Here is a 24207-nt window from a genome sequence, read left to right as displayed (position 1 = left end):
GGAGACAAACACATTTCATCTGAGCAATGAGATCTAAAAAGTACGGCACTCATGAGAAGAAAATTTGAGGATTATCTCATGAGTAATGTGTCAGTGTGTGAGGTCTGACAAATATCTCCCATACAATAGTGCACAATATATCATTGTATGGAGATATCTTATTGTTAAAGCGCAAATGCAGTCTCTAAAAAAGGCTACATTATGTAAATAAAGTTGTCTTTTCTTACAGAAATTAACTAACGGACAAAGACTTTGAAAGATTTTTTTTAGAAAAGCCTTGGAGCCAAACACCAGGTTCCAGCAGCTAATTTACCTCATGTTTTCAATGATGAATGGAAGCCATTATGCAATGAATAATAGGAGTCAAGAGGATTTATTACAAGCAGCACGGTAAAACTTCAATAATGCATCCAGCACTTGCACACAAACAATGGCAAACAACTTCCTTTATAAGTGGCTGCATTCTTTATGTTCTATATATTCTTTACTGAAGCCCTCACAGTCTATACAAATTATTCATAATTCTTATTAAGAGTGATTAAATGCTCTTATGGCTGCTATCCATAATAGCCAGCCCTCTGACCTCAAATATGTGAGGAGAATCATAGTTTGCCTGAATAATATACGGTAAACATACCGTATATTGTACATTCATGAGCATTTATGCATGTAGTAACATTTATACATGCACTATATATATATAAATATATATTAGTACATTGAAGATTTGCTAATTAAGATTAATAAATGTATTACAATAATGATAAAATGCAATACAGATTATTTACTATGACTATACATGTCAAGTGAAACTAGGGCATATTTATTTACTTTATAATGGGGGTATGTATGCATTTAATATGTACATCATGTGGTTTCCTGAGGTCACAATATAGGTCAGTTAATAAAACAAGTGCTCGTATACACTGAGGCTGGAAAAGGCTTTATTAATCAGTGACATGTACATGTCTCATTTTCTTCATTAAAGTATCTATCTTTCTATATGGTTATTCAAATGTAAAACAAGTACTGCCAGTAGGGAAGGACAGTTTATCCACAATTGAATGTATCAAGTCAAATAAATGAAGCAGAGTTCAGAGTCAGCTGAAGACAGATTCAAATATATTTTGGTTTGTCAAGTTTCTGCTTTATTCAGGTATTAAAGAAACTAGCTTCGGTTGTGTATTGCTTTCAATTAGCAGCTGGTCTAGTGAGCGTGAGCAGGTGATCCAGCCTATATCAAGACTCAAGCAAACTCATTCTCACATGACAAGGAGCATATTCTTCACAATATGCATGTTACATGCTACAAAAAATGTATCATAGAAATATGTTTAATATGAAATGTATGACTATAAGAAATATGTGGTATATGACTTAATTGATTATTTTGTGTAATTGGTTCCATTGTTCTCTTTTGGGTCGCCAAGTCATGCTGTTATCTATCTTAGCTGAATAGGAACTGATTTAGACCGGAGATTGCGTGTGAACACCAAAGTATAAAGTTTGTCAGGAAGAGAGCCGGAGTGGTTTCTACTATTCAAATGGTTTAGGATAGCATTCTGTAAATTATAATCAGAACAGTACATATTTCATATATATATATGTGTGTGTGAGTGAGTGAGTGAGTGAGTGAGTGAGTGAGTGAGTGAGTGAGTGAGTGAGTGAGTGAGTGAGTGAGAGAGAGAGAGAGTGAGAGAGAGAGAGAGAGAGAGAGAGAGAGAGAGCTCAAAAATAAAGTGAGTAAGAAAGAGAGTTAAGTCAATAAGGACAAGATCAATGAGTGAACATCAGTGTCAGTGTGCGTGTGTGTGTCTGTGTTCAGGTGGTATCTAAAGTAGCATCTTCTGTCCTGGGAGGAGCCATGGAGACGCAGGATGCTGCTATCATGTGGCTGCTGGTTAACTTCTCAGCCTCCTCCACACATTAATTAGTACCCAGAGGAAAAAGAGAGAGGGAACTGGGACAGAGGAATGGTGAGAAGGATGACTGGGGGGTTACAACGGGGATCCCCTAATGACAGGTACAGCATAGTACATACTCTAGAGGACACACCACTGAAACATAGAGGAAGTTTTCGCTCTAAAATATTATGCTATTGTTACTGTTACTGCTGGGAGACTATGCAGCTGGTATTTCATTTTTTATATTCACAAATATTCAGTTTCTCACAGCCATACAGTAAACAAGTGTTTGTACAACAAGAGTTATGGAATCAACATGTAGCAAAAAAATAACAATACTAATAATAATAACAAAAATCTTCACAGGCCTCCTCAAAATAATTCATCAATGACCAATCATACAGTTTTAGCCCATTCTACAGTTTTAACAATCACTTCAGATACTTGTGCATCAAAGCACTGATTTAAAGATATTAGTACTTTTACTTACTTGTTTGCTAACTTTATTAATAACTACTATTACTTTCTTAGTTACTTAATGACTAAATGTTTTATCTCTGTAGTCATCATCTTCTGTATTACAAACCTTCAAGTCACCTGGAGCTGGACTGGATACTCCTCAGAGTTAAAACAAAGCTTGGTGAAGCGTCTGTTCCTTTAAATGAAAGCTAAAATGCTTCTTCTTGTCTTGTGTTTCATTACATTAGGGGCTATTTATTTCTGCACTGTAACTGCACTGAAATGGCACTAGCCCCAAATGTAAATGTGTGTGTAGGTGTGACTGTGCGAGTGTGAGACAGGACGTTTCTTTCATGTTCAGTCAACCCATGAATAACCCAGGAGTTATTCACAATCACAAACACTGACTGAACTAAAATAAACAGTGAGCCTGAGAACTCTTCTTCGCTGCTCTGTAACTCTACAGCCATATTTAAAAAAAATATATATTTGTACTGCAGCACTCTATTACTGTATTTTACTGAACTGTTCACATAGTAATACTGTCACGTCATCCACAATGACAAAGACCTGAATCTTATGTCCCAAACCCTTAAAGCTATTCTGCAAAAACACATTTTTTCAGTTTAAATATAAATATAAATCAAAATTTGCACATCAGTGTTTATGAGTGTCATGTTCACAAGTACAGCGAAACTCACCAGTGTTTATAACATAATCATTTTACTGTACTTCAGTAGTGAGAACTGGAGACAAAAGCACTGATATAGGGTTTCACATAAGACATTAGTGTAGGAAGATTTACTGTTTATTGTTATCATTTTAGTTTAAAATCCAAATGTTCATGTCATTCATTTTCTTTTTTTTTGTTCTGTTGGTGACGTAAAATGTCGAACAATTTCAGAAAATTACAGGTCAATTAATGGTGCAATTTCATAAACAAGATGAAATCCAAAGACAAAATGTTGAATACAACTTTTGTTTGTAATCAGTAATGTGTCATATTGGATGAAGTTTCTTCTTCTAACAATATTAGCTGTTTGAGAGTAGCCAAATAAAGTGCTGCCTAATTACAAATACAAGGGCTTGTTGCCAGCTGTAACAAGTTTATATGTATATATTCATCAGATGCTTCACAACAGCTTTGATCATGAGTCAAACAGAGCTGCTGCTCAAAATAATCCACATTTTGGTGCCAATCTTGAAGACCTCAAAAGTGTATAATCAAATACCAACATAATCTGAGGCACATTGTTGTATGGAAAACACGAAAAACCCTTCACTTCTCATGCCAAAACATTAGATAAATGTTTTGCCTCCCCTGGAGAAAATGTTATTTCAAAAAGACCGAGAGTGCTGTGTGTATTAAGTGTTTTGTGTATGGGGGGTAATACAGTAATGAGCTAATACAGTTAATAACAAACTGTCACACTTGCGTCAAAATGAAGATTGCTCCTGTTCAAGTGATAATCAGAGAGAACATCCTGACACAGATAAGTCTCAATGGGCCAATGTTGTTTAATATCAGAAAGCTTACAAATGCTGAATTAGAGCCATTAAAGACTATAGGAATCTAGATAAGGCTTAGATGAAATGCTGGAGTTGAGATCATCAGTCGCCCAAAGGCAACATTTCTTTTTCAAAGAATAATTAAGCCTCACATTATTAGGACCAAGGGTGTATCCCCAGTAATTATCACCCCTCAGTGTTACACTCAGCGAGACTGCATGAAAGCATCTTGTCTAATGCGCTCGTGTTTTAATATTCTGCTGCATTTTAAAAGACACCCAAATGGCGAGATGAGCCTAATCCTGTCATGCAAAATTGACACCCTCGTATGCCATCTGTTTAAATACGGTAAATCTGGTTTAACATAACCGGCTCATAATGAAAAGATAGTAATCCTGTAAATTGGGGCAATGAGAGAGACCAATATCTTTAAATGAAAACTCCAGCTCAGCCCCAGTGCTCCAAATTTCCATCTTGGCAGATAGAGTGGAAGTGTAGCCTAATGATGCTTAGGATAATTTTCCATTTGTTTGATGTGTTTCATGGATTCAGGTACAGTTTCCATTAAAGTGGGTCACTCAACATGTAACTGAATACTGGATATGCTTACAGTCAGGCGAATAAGAGCAGTGGCAATGAAGCGGTTTATTAGCTACCTGCTGCCAATGAGTAACTGTAAACACTAGAGATGGAGGTGAAGGAAGAGGATGGGGGTGTTGGGGGGGATTTTGCAATTTATTATCCTCTGGCAATTAGCCAGGAAATGCTACAGGCTCTTTGATTGTGAGATGTTTAAAAATGGAAGAGATAAGCGAGAGGCACAAATGTTGCAGCCCTTCCTCATGGTAGACACTGGCTGCAGGCGCAAGAGATAGCAGAAGCTCTGATAGTCTCCTAGTCAGACAGAAAGGCCCAGATAGGCAGCGCTGAACTGATCCACTGGTGATAACTCCTGTCAATCAGGCCTTGGGCTTGATTAATACATGCAGCTCATGGGAAAATTAGGCCAAATGGGAGGTTTGATGTGAAGGGTTACAGAGAATTGAGTTATGGAGGATGAGTGGAGGAGACACAGTAAGGCTGTGTCTCAGCTATTGACAAAGAGTGAATGAGAAACATGCCAGTTAGGTCAACTCTTCGAAGGCAGCTGAGAGCTCGTCATGGGTGAGACATTTTGACTGGCTCACCCGGGTCATGTCAACTTGGGTCAAGGCCACATTGAATCTGTCACTGTCTTATGGTTTCAATCGAAATTTTGATGAGGGACTTGGTACTGTCTATAACCCCCGGCCTTCACTGTCATGTTTGAAGTCCATCTTTTTGGATCCCGGCCCCAGGGACATCTGCACTTTACTGCACCGAGTTTTTCATCACATTTAAATTGTGAGCGAATGCTTGATTGAAAGCAGGACAATCCATTATGTGAAAACTGGTAAGAACAAGAAATATTGTTAAAAACAGCCTATAATCTAGAATAGGTCCATTTTCAACGCACTGTTAAGGCCCACACCACAAATAAGCAAAAGACTACTAGCTTATGTTTCTACATAAAATAGAGCCCATTTCCACCTGGTAATAAAATATGGTCTGCGTCTGACATGTGGTCTGCGTTGGGGTGCTTTATCTCAATAATGATCAATAATCAATAATTATTGGGCAGATATTTTATCTTGAGAACTTGGCCAAACTGTACAGATTGCATTTACATCTGTTTACCAAATCATAGCCAGACCTCCTCCAGTTGCGATCTGGTCAATCCGGATACAGAGTGTATGTTAATACCAGGTGTGAATGGGGTAAAAAAACAACATGCATATGGAGCATCACAAAGTTAACAATTGCATTTGATGCTACGTCAAACGGATGTGTACATCATTAGTTCTATCACAGCTGATTCTTTCCACATTCTCCACATCCCCAACAAGCTTAACATGCCCCAAGCACTTCTACTCACTGTATCTGTTTTGCAATTGGAAATGGTGGATAGGGAGTGTGTTATGTACTGCATTAGTTAGATGCCAAGAAAATAATAGGAATATCTCTGACTTCTGCACAAGAATGACTGTTAAAAGCTGTTGACACATCTAAGAACAGAGCCTTGTTCACCCACACAAACTGCAGTGAGGATAGAAAGAAAACTTTCCAAGTTATGAAATTGACATTTGATAATAACGAAACAAAAGTGTAGGCATTCCTCAGGAGCCCCTTGACATGAGAACCAAAACAGAAACTGCTGTTAAGCATTGTATTGATTCTTTTAAAGCTTATCCCACTGTGTTTTACCAGGTGTATTCAATTCACAACTGTCCTTGAAGCCTTGTACTTCAAGTCAGAACACACTGAGACAAATCTCTCCTACATCCCATCCCTTCTTTAAAGACTTAACCCTAATGACCCCACTCAGAGAAGAGCGAGAAAAAACTAATTCTGTGTAACTTTTTAATGTCTGCTGCTGATTAAGATAAAGCCAGCCTGTCTCGTCTCCTAGTGATTCTCCTTCCCACTCCCCTCTGGAGCCAATTTTGTTTGGTTGGAAACAGTGGTAGATAAAGCTGAGAGCTGGCGAGTTCTCTAATCTGAGGAGCAGTGTTGGAGCAGTTGGGGTGACGTGGGGGAGTAGTGTGCTCTCAGAGCATGGACAGATAAAAAAAAAAGAGGCTATGATTGGGATCAGGAGTTTGATGTTGGGTGTACGATAACAAAGACAGCACATCATCCCAATGGGACGAGGTTGAGGATAAAACCGCCCCCTCTGCCTCTTGTCTGGTTTTATTGAGTCAGGGGCTTAAGTCAACAAAAGTATTGTGAGGGAAATGTGAATTTGCAACAAAAGGGGATCTTTTTCTCTTCTCCAAAATGTGTGATTCAGATAGCATATTTCCTTGAGAAAGAATTTTCTGTACTGTCACTAATTTTGAAGATAAGTAGCTGTGAACCTTTCAGGTGGTCTCAGAAGAAGGGTATGCGGTGATAAACCAGTATGCCACTCAGGCCTCTAATTACCTGAAACTAGGTGCAACAACAACCACAGAATAGGGACGCAAGACCAAATGGGTGTGGTCAACTGTTTTTTCGAAGTTTGGCGCCAACCCTAGAAAACAGAAGGGCATTTTCCTAATGCAACCAGTACCAACATTGCTGCTCCACCCACCCCTGCACAAGCAGGATCCACAAAATTACCAAACAAGTACAAAGGCAAACAAATAGCATTTACCCAACATGTCCAACAGTGGATCTGTGCCCAGCATAAGAGGCATACTGTATGTGTTTATGCCATTACACAACTGTAAATCTATTTAAATGGTGTTTTAAATGTGTTAAGGATGCATTCAACCACAGGCTCATTTGCCCAGCAAGGTTTTATCAAACTCCTGACAAAAAGTAACTTATTTCTGAAGTGTGTTTACAAAGACACAATTAAAGACTAGAAATTCATGTACTAATGGTACAGATATATATATTATATAATCATGGGGTTGAATACAGGATAATAATACAGGATTATTTACAAGGGGTAAAGCTACAGAGTAGCTATTGTTGCTGTGTACCAGGAAGTCCAGTTTAAATAGAAATGCTCTTCCCCTGAGGCTCACTGAAGTAACCCATTACAGTACATACGATAAAATATTCATATGTGATCATGATGGCCTATTTACAGTAGCACCACACCTTCCTCATTCTAGCCACTGTGCAGCTAAGTGGATAGAGAACATTTGGGGGCCTCATCTACCACAATAAGCCACTCTGTTACATCTGCTTGGAAATCTGCAGTTAGTTTAAGCCACAGTAGATGCACAGCTACAGTAGTAGTATGACGAATATGCATTATGCTCCAGCATCTGCTAGGCAACCAACATGTGCACAGCTTAAAAAACTAAAAGTGACAGACATTCATAAGACATTTATTAATTAATGTTTTAAGTAATAGGACCATGCTTGCCTTGATAAAAGTGATCAAACGATTAATATTTATATCATATATCATTACAATATGGTCAAAATAGATGACAATACAATAAATACAATATTTGGCTCATAAGCAGCTTATAATCATATTAGAATAAAGCCTTGCATTGTTGGAAATGAAGCACTATTATGGTTCTAGGGTGAAAGTAGGTTGTTTTTCCATAATATCCCCATCATTAGATTCACCTGTGGTCGCAGACTGTCAACTCACATCTGCTCATTCATCTGTCTGAGTCAAAGTCTATCCTCTCAGCTGTTACTGTTACTGCTACTGAGCACAGATTTGGGGCATGTGTGGGCATGGAGGAAATTATCTTCATTAATTGGAACAGTGCTCCAATATGCTAATGGAGTCTTCTTAATCACAAACGCATGTCGACAGCAAAAAGATTTTGACGGTATCGATGAAATGCGTCTCTGAGGCTGTCCAACTAAATGCTGGAAACATTTCAAGCATTATTAGCGACAAAAGTGAGACCACTAGAGCTTTGTGGTAAACAATTTGTGTTGCGAACAATCACAGTCAGCAGCTACTTGAGTAACACATAGATTGAACCTGCTTGTCAAATTGCAGCTCTGCAGTTTTACTTCTCAGCCCTTTGCGGTGTAACACCTCTCCTGAGCTGCTGTTTATAAGCAGTGACACTTTCCACCAGCTTTTCATGGCTCCTTGGAGACCCTTATTTGCTATGCAAGTGTAGCAGAGCAGCAAGTTCAGCCTCCAATGATTCTGCAAGATATGAAGTGAGGTGCCCTCCTTTCTTTTGTATGAGCAGGTGTTATTCAAACGAAGACTAGCTTGTCAGGACCTAAAATAAGATGAGAGTGTTGACTACTGGATAACAATATTTATAGCTATTTATAGACAAGACAAAGTTATTCAGACCATCAACAACAGAACAGAGAAACACAAACACTTTAATCTCTGCCAAAGGGTCCAGTTATGTTCCTCAGACAGCGAACAAATATTTATTCCATCGCACAAATGTAAGAGTTTGTCCAAACAGCACCTTATAGCACATTAAAATCTAGCTCTATTCAGCACTGAAGCTACAGTAAAGGATAAGAGCTTCTCTGGGAGCCAGACAGCCATTCTTCTTCTAAATTTGCATATCCTGCTGAGACACGCTTGGCTTCAGATTCAAAAGAACAGAAAAAGAAACAAACACATACAAAAGCAAAGCTCATTCACCAAGCTTTTGTATTTGAATAATCCAAGGCTCTCTGTCTCAAATATTTTGCTATGCCAATGCAAGTAGGCGTCCATATTTAATGTATAGAAATATGTGATGGCTGGTATGGTTGATATTGTGAATGAATGGGAAGATTAAGACCATTTTGGTAACATACTCTAGGACTGCAGCTTCTTGGCTGTTTCTGTTCTAATTGAAAAAAAAAAGATTGAGCCAAGAGGTATTTTTGCTGACTGATTCATTCCTGGGCTCTAATGCTCTTAAAAAGAGCTTGCAGAGTTGCATGTTGTTGCTATCATGGCAGTGATGCACTGGTGCTGATCCCTAAATAAGATTTCATCCCCTGCTCCATGGATTAGGGTGGTGAAAAGATTCAGCTGTAACATATTATCTTCTCCACATGTGGAAGAAAATGGAGAGGAAGCCATTGGCTTTTAGACTGTGATATGTCTGTTACAGTGCTCTTCACACAGTCTCTCAAATTTCAAGGTCTGTTGTAACAAATGAAACCACCGGGGGAAAAGAGTCAAGAGCAATGACACACAGGACTTACTCACTTCAGTCAAGTTTTGAGACTGAGTAAGCTTGCTGCCGTGGTCTCTGCTTTCTCACACTGTCAACTGAAGCTGACAGAACAAAACAGTGTAGTGGCACCTGATATCCCTCCACACACTCTTCCCTAGCTCCTTCTAATAATAGTATGCAGTGGAGATGGCCACCTGACTGTATTCCGCACTGTCATCTGCACTTTGGAGCAAAATGGGCTAATATCTCACATAAGAAATCCATCATCTTCATTTTTTTATAGTGCCTTTAATTCCACGTATTTATCATGCTTGTTTGCACCAATGAAGACATGTCAACACACAAACACACCCCTTTTAGACACGCACCACCTTATGTAATGTGATGCCAATTTTACAAGTCTGTCTCATGTCTGAATAAATGTCCAAGTCACTTTTACGTTCTGTAGTCACGACAGCAATATTAAGTCTGAATAAGTCTGAGATAAATGCAGTCATATGAATGTGAAGGTCAAACACACACAGAGTACTGCAATAAATTTGATGCTTTCTGGTGTCAGATCAGTCCCTTCCCCTAACGCTGAGGGGCAAAAGACTTCAAGAAACTACTACAATTATGAAAACCCAACAAAACACTTTACATTAGAGCATTTAGGAATTCAACATGCACTCGCCTTTCTTTATATCATTACTTTTCAACAACTGCCATTTTGAAGCAGTGACAACACTCACTCTTCATGTCTGGATGAAGCTGTAAGAAACATTTACATAAAAGTCCCCTATAGTATCAATGGCCAAAAACTTAAAAAAAAAAATGTTTAACACATGAAGCCAGCAATGTGACATATACCATGTCTGTAAAAGGGCTTAAGCTTGAGCACCAAGTAAGGTGTGGGACTGTGCTATTCATTCTCACACCTTCTTGGGCATTGCATGTAGGTAATGGTGAGGTGGTTCATTAAGCTGAGCTGGTGGTGTAGCAGTAACGTTTCCTCAGCTGAGTGGTCCAGGTAGAGGGCTGTGATGGCTTCCCACACTGCACAGCTGGAGGCGAGTGGTCAGGCAAGGGAATTTTCAACAGCCCTGTGCTGTTGGTTCCTGACCTGTCATCTGAGCAGAAACAGGTGAAGTCATTCTCCGTCGCACCTCTACACTTCCTAAAGTGTGCTTAACTGCAGTCATATGGATATTGCGGTGCGGCTCAGTCACAGAGGTGAGGTCAATAGTGTGAACAAAGAATTAGCAATGGAATTAGTGATGGCTACTTCATGGTAGAATTAATGCACTATGGTACCAGAATTCATTTACAGGAAGGAAGAGCAGAAGAAATTGACATGATGGTGGTTTTATAGTCTTCAGCGCAAACAGTTTTTCTACACAGAAAGAGGGGCATGCAGTGGCCAGCCACAAAGTTTCCACACCGATATAAGATAAGAAATGTACCCCAAAGGATGTCACAAGGATCTCTATTTCTAGCTGACTTGAGCCTCTGGACCTGACCTGCCTTTCTCCTCCAATTAGCTTTTCACCTTTAATTATCCAGTGTCTGGCGTGGCACAGAGTCGAGACAATGTTGCACACACCCATTAACACAAAAATCCTGTTTGGAGAAAACAAATGCCTTCTGCTTCCCTTTTTGAAGTTCGTTTAACAATGTCCTCGAGCCACCATTTTCCAATGTGTGAGGAAGTGCCGGCAAACAAGACATCCATCAAGTTGACAGACAAAACAAATTACAAGGCAAACAGAACCTTAATGTGTCACCAGAGCTAATGGTGTCAAGGCTGGTTGGCAGTAGACCCAGACAATCGCATGCTGCTGCTGTCACACTCATATGGCCTTCTTCTTCAACTCACAAAACGCCCAACTGAAGAGGAGAGAGGCACAACTTCTGGATAACACTCAGGTATTAACATCCTACACACTATTAACAATGCATCAAACCTAAATTCATAAAAGTCCATTAAACCGTAGCGAGTCAGAACAAGAGGCTTTCATGCAGGTATGATCTATCTGTACTGTGGATTGTGCTCACAAGTGAGATTATTCTTTAAATGAATGATGCATTCCCCCTAAAGCCAATAAAAGTGTAATTACATGCCTTGGGCCTTGGTGACAAAGCCTGTGCTGGTGACAGCTATCTGGAAATGAGGAAGAAAGGATTACCTTCACTTTTCATCTAGCTTTGGCATGATCATCTCTCCACAGGGGTCACCTTGGACGAAATGCCACAATTTTACCAGTCATTAAACTCTTAATCCAGCCTCAATGTGCAGACTTCCATCTCATCTTTCAAAGCATCAATGCTCTTATATCACTTCATGCTGCCGTTGCATCATAGCCACTCATTACGACAGAAAGCAAAGGTGAGAAACCTCCGCTGGAACTGTTACGACACGGAAGAAACCACAGATTGAAGTTCACAGTGATTCAACATTTTCTCATTTCATACATTTTATAGGTTTAAGCAGAAAATGATCCTTGGCAGGTAAAGCAATATCCTGAGAATTACTTTGTTTTACGCTCATTGCCTTTGGGCTAATATTCTACAAATTATTTTGGTCTCCGCAGGAAATCGTGCTCTCGAACCTTTGCAGGGCATCAGCTGGAAGATTGCAGAGGCCACTTGTTAATATTCGTCTTGCTGTATTTGCAAAGCAAAGCCATTCCATATTCAGAGATGGGGAGATATTTCTCATGGCAGGCAACCTGAACATGATAAATTGAACAATAAACACTCTAATCCAGCAATATAAAAGTGCAAAGAGCCATAATGCTGCACTAAATATGACTATACAACGACAACCTGCAAAGCGACACTGCCAGTCACAGGAGCACAGCACTCACAAAGAATATTGCTTATTATACACTTGTTTTTATAATTGAAACTTATATGGCGTAACAGCTGAGAATAAGCCCAGTTTCTTGCTGTGACAAACATAATGAAGGGCTTTCTTTTACCCATTAGCCTGCCATTAGCCATTATGCTTGTTTTCGTTTATTCTCATGTTGACAACAAACAATATTCCAAAAACATATTGAGCTGCTGAGCATTTGAGAGTTCTTTTTTTTCATATTTGTGTTGTAAAAACGCAAAGGCAGGAAGCGCAAAATCCAGCCAGAACACATCTACAGTAGTACCGATTCCAAATATTGTATATATAATATATATAATATATAATATAATATATATAATATATAATATAATATAAAACAAACAAGATTTTACATATAATGCCTATATAACTTTCTTTAATCCAGCTAAAAGCCTTTATACACCATTAAATAGTGAAAAATCTTGTGAGCTTACAAATTTGCAAGAGTTTGGAAAAACCCACATATCTCATCTCTAAATCTTCTGACCACAGATACCACTACTGCCTTCCTCCCAGCTCTGTCTGTATTTGCAAAGAAGTTACACAAAGTGTTTTTTCTGGGTGATGTAAGAATTGTGGCTTCTTTTAAGATCTTTCATCCAATTCCCAGCTTTGCCAGAGCAGAAACTGTATATGTACAGTATCGTGGAAGCAGTCTTTGTATAAATACCGTATTTTCTTTAGTTTATTTGTACAGTAAATACAATATGAGATAGAATTTTAAGTAAATGTGTAATTCTCTAGCACGTACTGTATTTGGCCCCGTCAAATGCAAGAATGGATTCATTTTAATGATAATCCCACAACATGACATGATCAATTTTATCCTCATTTAAAATAATTGTATTAAATAATTCATTTTAGGGATAATATCTAAATAAACAAACTATTTCAAGTCTGAATATTGACCTCAAGACGCACAATCAGCCAACAGCAAATATTCCTTATTCTACTTTTACCGTATGACCCAAGATTATAGTTGTTTTACAACAGCTGCATTAAACAACTCACGACTTGGAGGCTTTCATGTCCATAGTTGCAAAACTGCTTCATGTGTCTGCTCTTTCAGCACAAGGGACAGGCATACTTGAGAAGACTACATACTGTGCTGCTGGAGTTCACTGCTGGTAGAAACTCAATAATAGCAACTCACTGATAATATGGTCATATTTAAACATGACCGATAACGCAGCTGCGATTTTAATCAATCAATCTTAGTAATGAGAACAGGAAGTTAATCCGTTGTTATGCATTATTCGTCAGTAAATTAAGGTCTTTGGGGTTAATTAACTAGTGGGCTAAGGACAATGTTAATAATGCAGCACTAATATAGGGCAGGTAATAACACACTTGAGAATGTCCTTCTCAACTCCAGCTTTCAGTTCTTCTCCAAGTAGAATAGCAGATGTATCTTGACAGTTCTGTCTTTCTACTGTCTTCTTCACAATAACAGACATCAACACAGCTTTAGGTTGATCTGCATTAGAGTGTACATTGGTGTGATGGCGCTCTCCTTTTCTTTGCTTTAACAGAAAAAGTTATATAGACCCCCTTATAACAGAAACTCCCTCCTCCATGCTGAGATAAGAAGAATAGCTATTCACAATTTCTTGAAATGTAACGAATGAAGCTTAATCATCCAAAAACACATTTCCCGGCACCACTAACCGATTCATTTCCTCATCAATGTCTCGGTGGAAAATTTATTTTTACTTTGAAATGAGCAAAAGGATGACAAGATAATTAGTCATCTACACGATTACTTCACTGATTACTGTATCAAAAGCAAAAAGGCAAGGCAATTAATGATTGTAAATGTTTAAATTCCTTCTATGAAGTTCAGTTTCTACAAACAAATTTTACAAATACTTGTCCCAGGAGTCTATGTTTCCGTACCCCTGCTGAACTGTGCATGTCTAACTCGCACTTGACCTGGTGGGTTTGGCCCCAAACAAAGTCTGAAAACGAATTTGCTTCAGATGCCAATGAACAACGTATGATCTTTACATCTGACATTATCTTTACAACTGCAGTATGATAGAGCTTCACGATAATAATCATCATGAATGCACAGCTGAGGAGCTTGCTCTCATTTCAACAGCATATTATTACTGACAGCTGCAAACACCTTCCTTCTTCTCAGCTACTGTTTCAAAAAGTAACAAAAAGTGTATCTAACTAAGAATGCAATGTGTAAGCGATTTCCTTAATCAGTCAAAAATGTATTATATGTTGATAATTTACTTAAAGGTTGAGTGCGGAATTTATGTCTCCCAATTCTCATGTTGGCTAGAGGTTTTTCTGTAGCCCAGAGCCATGTAGAGAGAGAGTTGGGTCAACTCCACTCTCTAGCATATTACCAAAAGTATATTTATGCATTCTAATTGTCAGCCAAGAACTTTCTGGAACTATTTGAAGTCCATGTGGATCACGTGATGATCAAGCATTTTGAACTTCCTTAATGCAACTCTGTCTCTACATGGCTCTGCTGGTTGAAGTAAAATGCCCTGACCTTCTTCCAATGATGTTACCAACAAACATAGAGGAATAAATAAAGAGTTACAGCTTCAATTTAATAAATGGCACTAGAACCCACGCAAAAGACAAGTTTTTGAAAATAACTGAACAGCATCTGCCATGTTGGTGACATCTTCGTGAGGGTAAGAGAGGGGATCTGGATAAGTCGCATGCTAATGCAAAATGTAAAGAGGGCCTTTGTAGACACCTTAATCTGGCAGTGAAAATCCCTGGCTTCATATAAATACTGCACTGACATATTTCCCACAAAGCCAGAGCTTCTTGCTGCATCTCCTGGGGTCCAAAATGACATTCAGCATCTGGTTGGACATGCTTTCTACAGCAGGGGCGAGAGGCAAAATGTAGCCTGCTTTCCTTTCCATGAACCCACATCTGACCTAACAGACTGCCTACAGCTACTTTAAAGAACCATACTGGTGCATTCCTGACTTTTTGTCATCACTGGAGGTTATTCATGTGTTTAACAAACTTTGTGTGCATATGTGCTCACAGTGTATGCTTTGGGGATCACAGTTTTTGCTCCTAGTCCCTATCCTAGTCTTGTCATGTTGAGTATCTGCCAATACAGAATTATTATTCTTTTTTTTAAATAAACATTTTTGTTTCTTCTTAAAAGCTTTCAGTATGCCTATTACTAAAGCAAATAATATGTGTCTGACAACTAAATAGCTTTAAATGTGTCCTGTAGTATTTTGTATAATATCCACAGACCAAAAATATCCATGTGGATCTGTTACATCTGTTGGGTTTGCTCGTGTTTTAGACAAACCCAGCATTAACGAAATACTCCAAGTTCAAATGGTAGTTTATGCCTACGTCACACATGTCAACAAACTGTCTTTGATGAAGTTGGCCACTCAAAGAGGAGTGACTACGGCAACTACCCGCATGTGGTGACACCATGTGTGTACCCTCTGTAGTACTACAGGGACTCCTTGATCTGTATAGAAGCCTATCCCCTGACTTTTATTGAAGTTTACTGTGTATTTTGTGCATCATTTCAATCCGTGCATCCTATTTGGAGGTTCCTTGAATAAAGGGAAAGACATTCGAGTGTCAAAGTTAACTCTTGACCTTGGAACATTATGTTGACAAAACAATTACTAACTCATTGTCCACTTAAAAAAGAATGAGATTTGTTCACCAGTCGGCTGTCATGGGTGCTGATGCACTAGTCAAAGTTGAACACTCTCAGATGTTTAACAGCATCAAACTAGAGGCACTTGTCTATTAAAGACAGGGACAATATCTGTTAATGACAGGAATGCAGAATAACACCAGTATGTTCCTTTAAGCTATGTCCCTGCATTAGACTGTTCCCGTTTTTTTTAATGTGCACCTCCAGCACAGACGGCCTTATCTGCATCCCAGCTCTGTGCTGGCACAGGAAGAGACTGTTGCTTGACACACAATATTGGACAAGACAGTAACATGGAACATTTAGAGGAGGATGGAGAGGGTACCGTCGCACCAGGCTTGCCAGCTGTGATAATGATGTATAATTTAATTGAAGGCTGTGCTTCTATCCTCCATAGAACTCAAACTGCTCTTCTCTTGTCAATGCATTATTCAGGCTAATGGTGACCCTGAAATAGAAAAAAGCTTCTTATCTCTTTAAAGTTTTATTGCAGAGAGCAAAGAGAGGTAAGGAGGTATATGGAAAGAAAGTGAGTCAGAGTGAGGCAGAGAGTCACAGATAAGGCAAAAAAAAAAAAAAAAAAGCTTGCTGAGATATAGTTCTGTCACTGACATGCTTTGTGAAGGATTCCTGTTTCTGACCATGACAGCGTCATCTTCCTGGCAACAGGAGAAAAATTCAATTGGACAGAGACTCCGTGGTGTTACTCTATCCTTAGCTGCTGACATTTCTAAGGCAATACTAAACATTTCCCAAAAAGCAAATTCCTTAAAGAAGAAGCATTAAACACTCTCGTCGTTTCGTTGCATTACACTCGTTTTGCTGCATTACAAATATTCAAATCAAAAATTTAAACAGCAAATCTTGTTGATCATCAGCATGGCCAGCATCATCTCTAGTGAGTGAATGAGAGAAGAGCAAGAAGGAAAGATATGGAGCGCAGTAAAGCACCCATGCATACAGTAATACACGTAGACCATCTTCACATGGGATCAAGAGGATACTCTGCAAGTTGGCTGTAGCCAAGTCAGGGAATGACAGGGTGAAAGGGTCCTGGGCAGTAAAATGAACCCACTTCTATCCATCATGTTAAGTTGTCATATTTACAGTCTGATATTCACCCATAAAACAGTGTTATTGTAAAGTGTAATTTCCACTGCAATTAGAAATCAGCTTCATTAGAGGACGTGTGACTGGAATGTGGCAATTAAGCTGCGCTGTATGGCAAGTGGGTTGGGGGTTGGGATGATGAGGAGGAGGAAGTGCAATACCCACTGATGGCACTTTACCAATTTACTGAATCAGTTATTTCACTGCCTCATTCTTTAATTGCCCACAATAACGAATCTTTCATCAGACGAATCCAATATTTTTTACCTTATGATAAATCCGTCATTTAAAAGATTAAAAAAGCTGTTAAAAAGTGTGTTAAAAGCTCATTTGTATGATATTAAAATTATTTAACCTGATAATAGTGTAGAGTTATTATTATGACTGGCAAATTCACATTAGCGAAATGAGTGTGTAACAAATGACTCAAATATTATTACCAATAATAAGAAATAACATGTTTGATAGACCATGTTGCAATAGAAGTGATTAACAGACTTCTGAATAGTCTTGAGTAAGTATTGGAGAAACTGAGTTGTGAAATGACCATGAGCATCACCAAATGTCCTCAGATGAAGACCTTGTTTAATGATCCTTTTGACAGTTATCGTTACATTCAGTTGCCTTTAGTTTGTTGAGACAACTTCATCTTAGAATCGGTGAAGCTCGTGGAGATTGAATAAGTCTAGGCTTTATAAGCCAATTTAAACGTGATCAGTAACATTTTTATATGAGTATAGTAACTTCCATGGGTGGAAACACAGGAAACTACAGCTGATACGAACTCGGTAGACATTGCATTGCAAACATGCATGCTTTAATATTGTTGTACTAACTAAAGGTTCTTGTTGGTGTACATGCTGGCTCATTGTCACAGTGTCAGGGCTTAATGTATCGCTTGCTCGTCAAGTTGATTTTTGAGACTTTGGAGGCGGGGATGGAATAGACGGTGACTGACTACTCCCCACCTTTGATTGGTCACTTTGAATTCTGACCATGGCCTTTGATTGGCTGTTTGGTTTGATCACTTGCAGTCGAAGACAGGTAGCTGCCTGAGAAAACAACCATTTTCATGGGGCCATCATGTCGGAGCAATGTCGAAGTAAGTCTTACACTAAGTTATAACCTAGCCTGACTAATGGGGCTACAAACTACTGAGAGCACACTTTGAACGGATTAACGTTGTTGTGGGTGTTGAAAGTGACCAATCAAAGGTGTACATAGATCTACATAGATACATAGATGTTTACAATACCTTAAAGTAAGACAGAAACATGCTATAACACAATCACACGATAATTATTTTCTTAGCACTGGGTTGGATTTGACAACAGCCCTCTGCCAACATTTACCTAATCTTGACTCAATCCTGTTACCACTGTATCTGTAATCTCGCCCACACTTTTCAGCTTATACACATTACATTTATTTCTAACAAGGCGTGGGTGTACAAAATTAAGGCAAGTACATTTGAGAAACTGATTCTTCTCAACTCACAGTGGCACAAAGCTTAATGATCTAATTGGATTGAACGAGGAACAGCAGGCGTATTTTCTGCCTTTCTAGCCTTTTTCACCATGATTGAGTAATTATGAGGGAGCAAAGTCTGCTTCATTATAGATGTACTTGCTGGCTGTCTTGTAAACATTTTGTTTATAATATCAAGTGTTAGGCAGAAGTGAAAATCCAGCCTACATTTTTACATTATACATTAGCATACATGGGATGCTGAAGTTCTCACCAGTGAAACCAAACTGAGTCACATTATGTCAGTGTAACGTCACAGGAACAGATGTGATTTTCCCCTTGCTCTATGACAGCCATCACTGTGTTCCCTGCCCCAAGACACAAGTCAAAACATATTAATTGAAAGTAATGACAGTGATTTAATTTTTCTGTCAGGCCATTGCCTAATTTTCCCCCCATTAGTTTGCATAATATTTCTATCCCCGCAGCCAGTACTGCCTTCCTGCTCGGGCGAGGGCATGAGTGGCACGTTGGGGGGGGTTGGGGATGATATCCATTAATAGTAATTCTACATAAAGAGAAGATGCGTTCATAAAGCAATGACCTTAAGTCTTGAGAAAAATATGCAAACCATGTTGTGATACTAAACCCCCCAAAATAACAATACAATGACATGCTGTAAGCATTATTTTTTCCTTTATTTAAGTCCCTTATGGTAATATTCACTTCAACATGTAAAACATACACTACAACAAAATATTTACTCAACAAATAAATAAACAGTTAATCTAAGAAGAAGCTGCGAGAGCACTGATCAAATTAGGTAAGAACATGACAGTGTAATATGTTGCCGGTATGTACACCGCAGTAGAGATACCAGCTATGAATATGAAGCTTGAAAGAATAATTCCAGTTTATTTAAAGTCAGGTCTTATTCTAAGTAGCTCCAAATGATGCAACATCACTAAACAAGTCGGACTGAGCAACAAACAGGAGCAGGATGCAGGACAGCAGTTTAGTCACATCATCTACCACTTTATTGGTGAGCACACTGCATAATCCCTCATTGCAAGATCAGCAAATAAAGTAGGTCAAAAGTGAACCAGAAAGTTGTTCTGTAAACTGTGATAGATATTTACAACGGACAGTTTTGGTAACAACTTTACCGCTCTCCTTTATTTTCTCTTCCAAATAACCTTGGCGAACCTGGGGGTTGTTTAAAACCTGCATCTGACCGCTTGTGTTTCTTGCCATGTTTGAGTTGTTTTAAGTGATGTCTCTGCAGTTACTTCGGCCAGTAACAAATAAAAAGAAGGTCTCCTTTAACAATACAAGTCTCTCAAAATTAGGGTGGCCACTATTTAAATGAGTTGATCATTAAATAGTGATTTTAATTATCTAAATCATTTAGATAAGAGTTGCAAATTCAATTAGGATGGAGGCAATCTCAATAAATGTTGTAAAGTTAATGTTGTTCAGGAACATTTTCAGTCCAAAGTAGATGGTTGCTTTATTCTTTTTCTTGGTCTGAGCAGCCATGAATAGCACTTGCCAATTGTACAGTTATGGAGTATGTGCAAACACAGTGATGAAGTAAGCAATTTGTGCTGTTGATCTGTAGTAGGCTACACCATTCCTGTGTGAGTAGGAAGTGGTAATATTAATTCCTGCTCTCCTCTCCTGGTCTATAAATCTGATACTCTGTCACTCCCATCCCAGATGGTCATATATACACAGCTGTGGGAGATAGAGGAGTGTGAATGGTATTTCTGTAATAGGTGTTGGTTACTTCTTTTTACCATTACTCTTTCACTGACTGCCTCAGCAGGCCCCTGTTTAGTAAATCAGTTGTTGAGAACATTACAAAAAATGACCCTGTTCCTAAACCTGAGCTAGTCCACAGATCGTTTGTCTTCAGAGCTCTATGCGAACAGAGCCAGGCCTCTCTCCACCTGGTACTGTCTTCACATTACCATTTATTGTAGTTTGGTGGGATCGTAATACATTCAATTGGATTTCCCCCCCTATTGCCAGGCTCACTTCAATCTCTGCTGCCCCTGATCTGGGCGCCTGTGTGATATTAGTTATGGAGGCTCTCTCTGCAGGGTGGTATGAGAATATAAAGGAACAGTAATTTGCTGGATTCTGAGTGATGTCAGACTTCATGCATAGGAAGTAAGTGAGTTGTTTCAGGATCACAAGACCTTCAAAAGTAGTGCTCCACTCTCTAGAGATGCGATGACAATAAATAACGTTCTGTTGCAACCTTCACTATACCACAGCTGGAACACCTGGTGTTAATCCACTGACTACCCACAGTCAGCATACATCAGGCTGTGCAAGGATGGCTGAAAGTCAAAGTGACACATAGTTTGGTCACACAGAATCATAACTATACAAGGAGCTTATCTATACAATCTTACAAAATTGTATCTATTTTCCATTTGTTTGGTCTCATATTTCCCCATGGTGTGACACTGCAGCATGCAAGTGGTCATTTTGGGAATACACCTTGATAGTGTGTCTGTCTTTTCCGTATCTTATTGAACCTTCCTGGTGTGTTCCTAGGGAAGGTTTGAAAGTCCTGGCTTGACAGGTACAATAGCTGTAAAAGTTTATAGCTTCAAAGGACAGTTACAGCATGACACAGGAAGCAGTCTATTTCGATTGCAGAAGTGGTTTGGTACATTTCTACAGACATTTTTTCCACCAGGTCAACTTTGGAACAACATTAGAATCTGTTGTGATTGACATAAATTCAAGATGACCAGATCCGCTGATCTTTGTGTGAGAGCTGAAAGCAAACTTTCTACAGCCATCTTTCAAGCATACAGAGTGTTGACATTCAGAAGATAGATTTTGGTTGGACGATCACTGCAGTGCATTCAAGTTTATGATAAAGATTTGGATTTATTTCAGGAAGATTCTATTGCAATATGATGATTTGACTACGAGGTAACCTCCCTCTTATTGTACAGTTTGAGAAAGTTAAGTTTTAACAACCTACAATTAATGAGTCACAAATTTGTCACAGTCATCTTTAAATACACTGGTAAAATAAATACTGTAGATATATGACAAAAAGCTCAGCAATATAATTTCTAATGAGTGAATAATACGGTTTACAGCTATACATTCAGCGTGCATTCCTCCAGTGTGTTCTTAGCTATATAAATAGTAACAGTATGGAATATAATGATAATTTAGGTGTACACTGTGCTGTTGTAAAGGAGACAAGCATGACAATCATTAAAATCATGATTACATTTAACGATCTATTAAATGTGATAATTAATGGCAATTTACAGTCATTGACACACAAATGAAATGTTAAATAGCTATTCCCACCCAGTATCTTCTATCAGCAACGACAGTGCATCTGCACAGATATTATCTTAACTACGGAAAACATTAGTCGCAAAAAACTATAATTGAACAAGCAAGGTCACAAAGAGTATGGCGGTGGAATGATTTGTTTAACTGTGCACAGATAGGGATGGAGCCTATGGCCTAATTACACCAAGGGATGTCACTGCCCTCCATTTCACCAGAGGCCAGTGATAACTAGGGTTTCATACTGTATCTACTTTTACCCTTGGTTTACAGATTGTTGATTCGTATTTGCAACAAACACATCAAATTTCAACCTTGAACACATTTTGCATTTTCATCATTTCAAGTGATTCAAAAAATGCATGTTGTTTTTGAAAAGAATGAAACTTCTCTCTCTCTAGTTATATCTGCAAATTTATCATAGGTTGTTTTCGCGTTGACAGCAAACATCAGGAAAATTAAATGAAATGATTGTGAATGTGTATGCAATTTATTAAACTAAGAGAAGACCTTGACATCAAAAGAGAAATTATTTCATTATCCAATATCTGAGAGTGTAATATAGACCTGACAACATGGTCCAAGTCATTAAGTTAGAACTTCTGGGTGCTAATGATGCATGTCGGTGAGAAGTGCGTGGACATGGTACAAGGAGGGTGTAAAAGAGATGCATTTGAAGAAATGTAAAGTAGAGAACGGGTGAGGCAGAACAAGAGCAAAAGCGAAGTGGCAAGGAATCATTAAATAGATCACGGTGGTGACACTGCCTCTTTGAAGACACACACATCCCACTGAGCGTGAGCCTCGAGTGCTAACAATGCCGACAGGCTGCAGGGAGCATTTCTCAGCCTTCTCACTGAGCGCTAGCACTAAGATTAGAGGTTCCTTTAATCCGACAAAGGGGATTAAATGCTACAAGAGAGGCGAGAGGACCGCTCCCACGAAGGGGCTGAGATGAATTATTAACACCTCTCCTCAAGACTAGTGATCTAAGTCGTTAAACCAAATATCACAGTTCTGAGACACTGGTGGCATGTCCTGCCAACCAAACATTCCAGGTGCACAGATAAATGTGATCTCGCTCAACACACTCTGCCTCACAGCGAGGGCAGGGTGTGTGTGTGAGTATATATGTGTAGAGAGTGGAGGGGTTTCAAAATAGCACCAGAATAGTAAAAGTGTGATGAAAACCCTAAAAAGTATGAAAACAGCTATACAACGGCTAGCACTAAAAAGTTAGACAAAACCATTCAGCTGACATGTGGTCATTACTTCCTCCTATCCTAACACACCTCAGCTGCCACAGTGAGTTATAATGGTAAAGACAAAAGTACACCAGAGGAAGACATTATGTGCAAGTCCAGACTTCTGCATACATCACAAAAAATCCAAATCCAAAAGTGTCTCAAGGCAAGGTCGGTCTGTGATGAGAACGTGTCATTCAATATTTTAACACCGTCCCGCCCAAGATAACCTGAAAATGTCCATCAAAACAAAAACACGCACTCAGCATCTCAAACCCACATTTTTGAATAAACATTACAGATGTTGCCCATCATCACTTACCCCCCTTGTTCCATCTGCCTTTAGTCCTTGCCTGATAGGTGAGTTCGGGGCAGCCAGACAGCACCAAGAGAAAAAAAACAAGTTCAAACACAGAAAGAAATCCAGACTTTGCCCTGGAAAACATGTCCAAGAGTTGCTGGCAGCCGAGTCACTTTCACATGGCTATGTTTCCTCCTAGAGTGGCGCGGCTGTGGCGCATGGTAACCCACGCGTGGGCTGTCATCATCAGTCACGCTGGTGTCAGCAGTGGGTCTCTAGTCCTACCATGCTGCTTTGTGATGCCCCGGCTGGGTGCTGGTCTTCACTGATGCTGGAGCTCCGAGTGGAGCCACATCTCTCCCTTCTGTAAGCTCTGCCTCACCAGAGCGCACGGGAACCAAACGGGAACATACAGCTTGCCACGCGACGGCACGACTCAGCTACGCTCGGCACAGTGCATAGGAACTCGCTCTCACTCAAGCTCTCACACACACACACACACACACACACACACACACACACACTCTCTCTCTCTCTGTCTCTCTCTCTCTCTCCGTCTCTCTCACGCTCACTGCTGCCACCGCTGTTGATGCCGATGCTGCTGCTGGAGCTGCTGCTGAATTATTTCCTGCCCTCCTCACTCTG

At 39.2% G+C, this 24207-nt stretch overlaps 1 protein-coding gene across 1 annotated transcript in view; it reads right to left on the bottom strand.

Moving 5' to 3' along the window:
* Positions 1 to 23707, bottom strand: part of robo2 (roundabout, axon guidance receptor, homolog 2 (Drosophila)) — a 253374-nt gene extending 229667 nt beyond the window's left edge. The window contains exon 1 of the mRNA XM_070905977.1: positions 23584 to 23707. Within this exon, the coding sequence (XP_070762078.1) occupies positions 23584 to 23707 (124 nt within the window). The remainder of the gene's footprint in view (positions 1 to 23583) is intronic.
* Positions 23708 to 24207: the final 500 nt, after the last annotated feature.

Source organism: Enoplosus armatus, chromosome 5 (assembly GCF_043641665.1).
Source record: "Enoplosus armatus isolate fEnoArm2 chromosome 5, fEnoArm2.hap1, whole genome shotgun sequence".
NCBI classification, from domain to species: domain Eukaryota; kingdom Metazoa; phylum Chordata; class Actinopteri; order Centrarchiformes; family Enoplosidae; genus Enoplosus; species Enoplosus armatus.
This window is presented reverse-complemented; position numbering and strand designations above follow the sequence as displayed.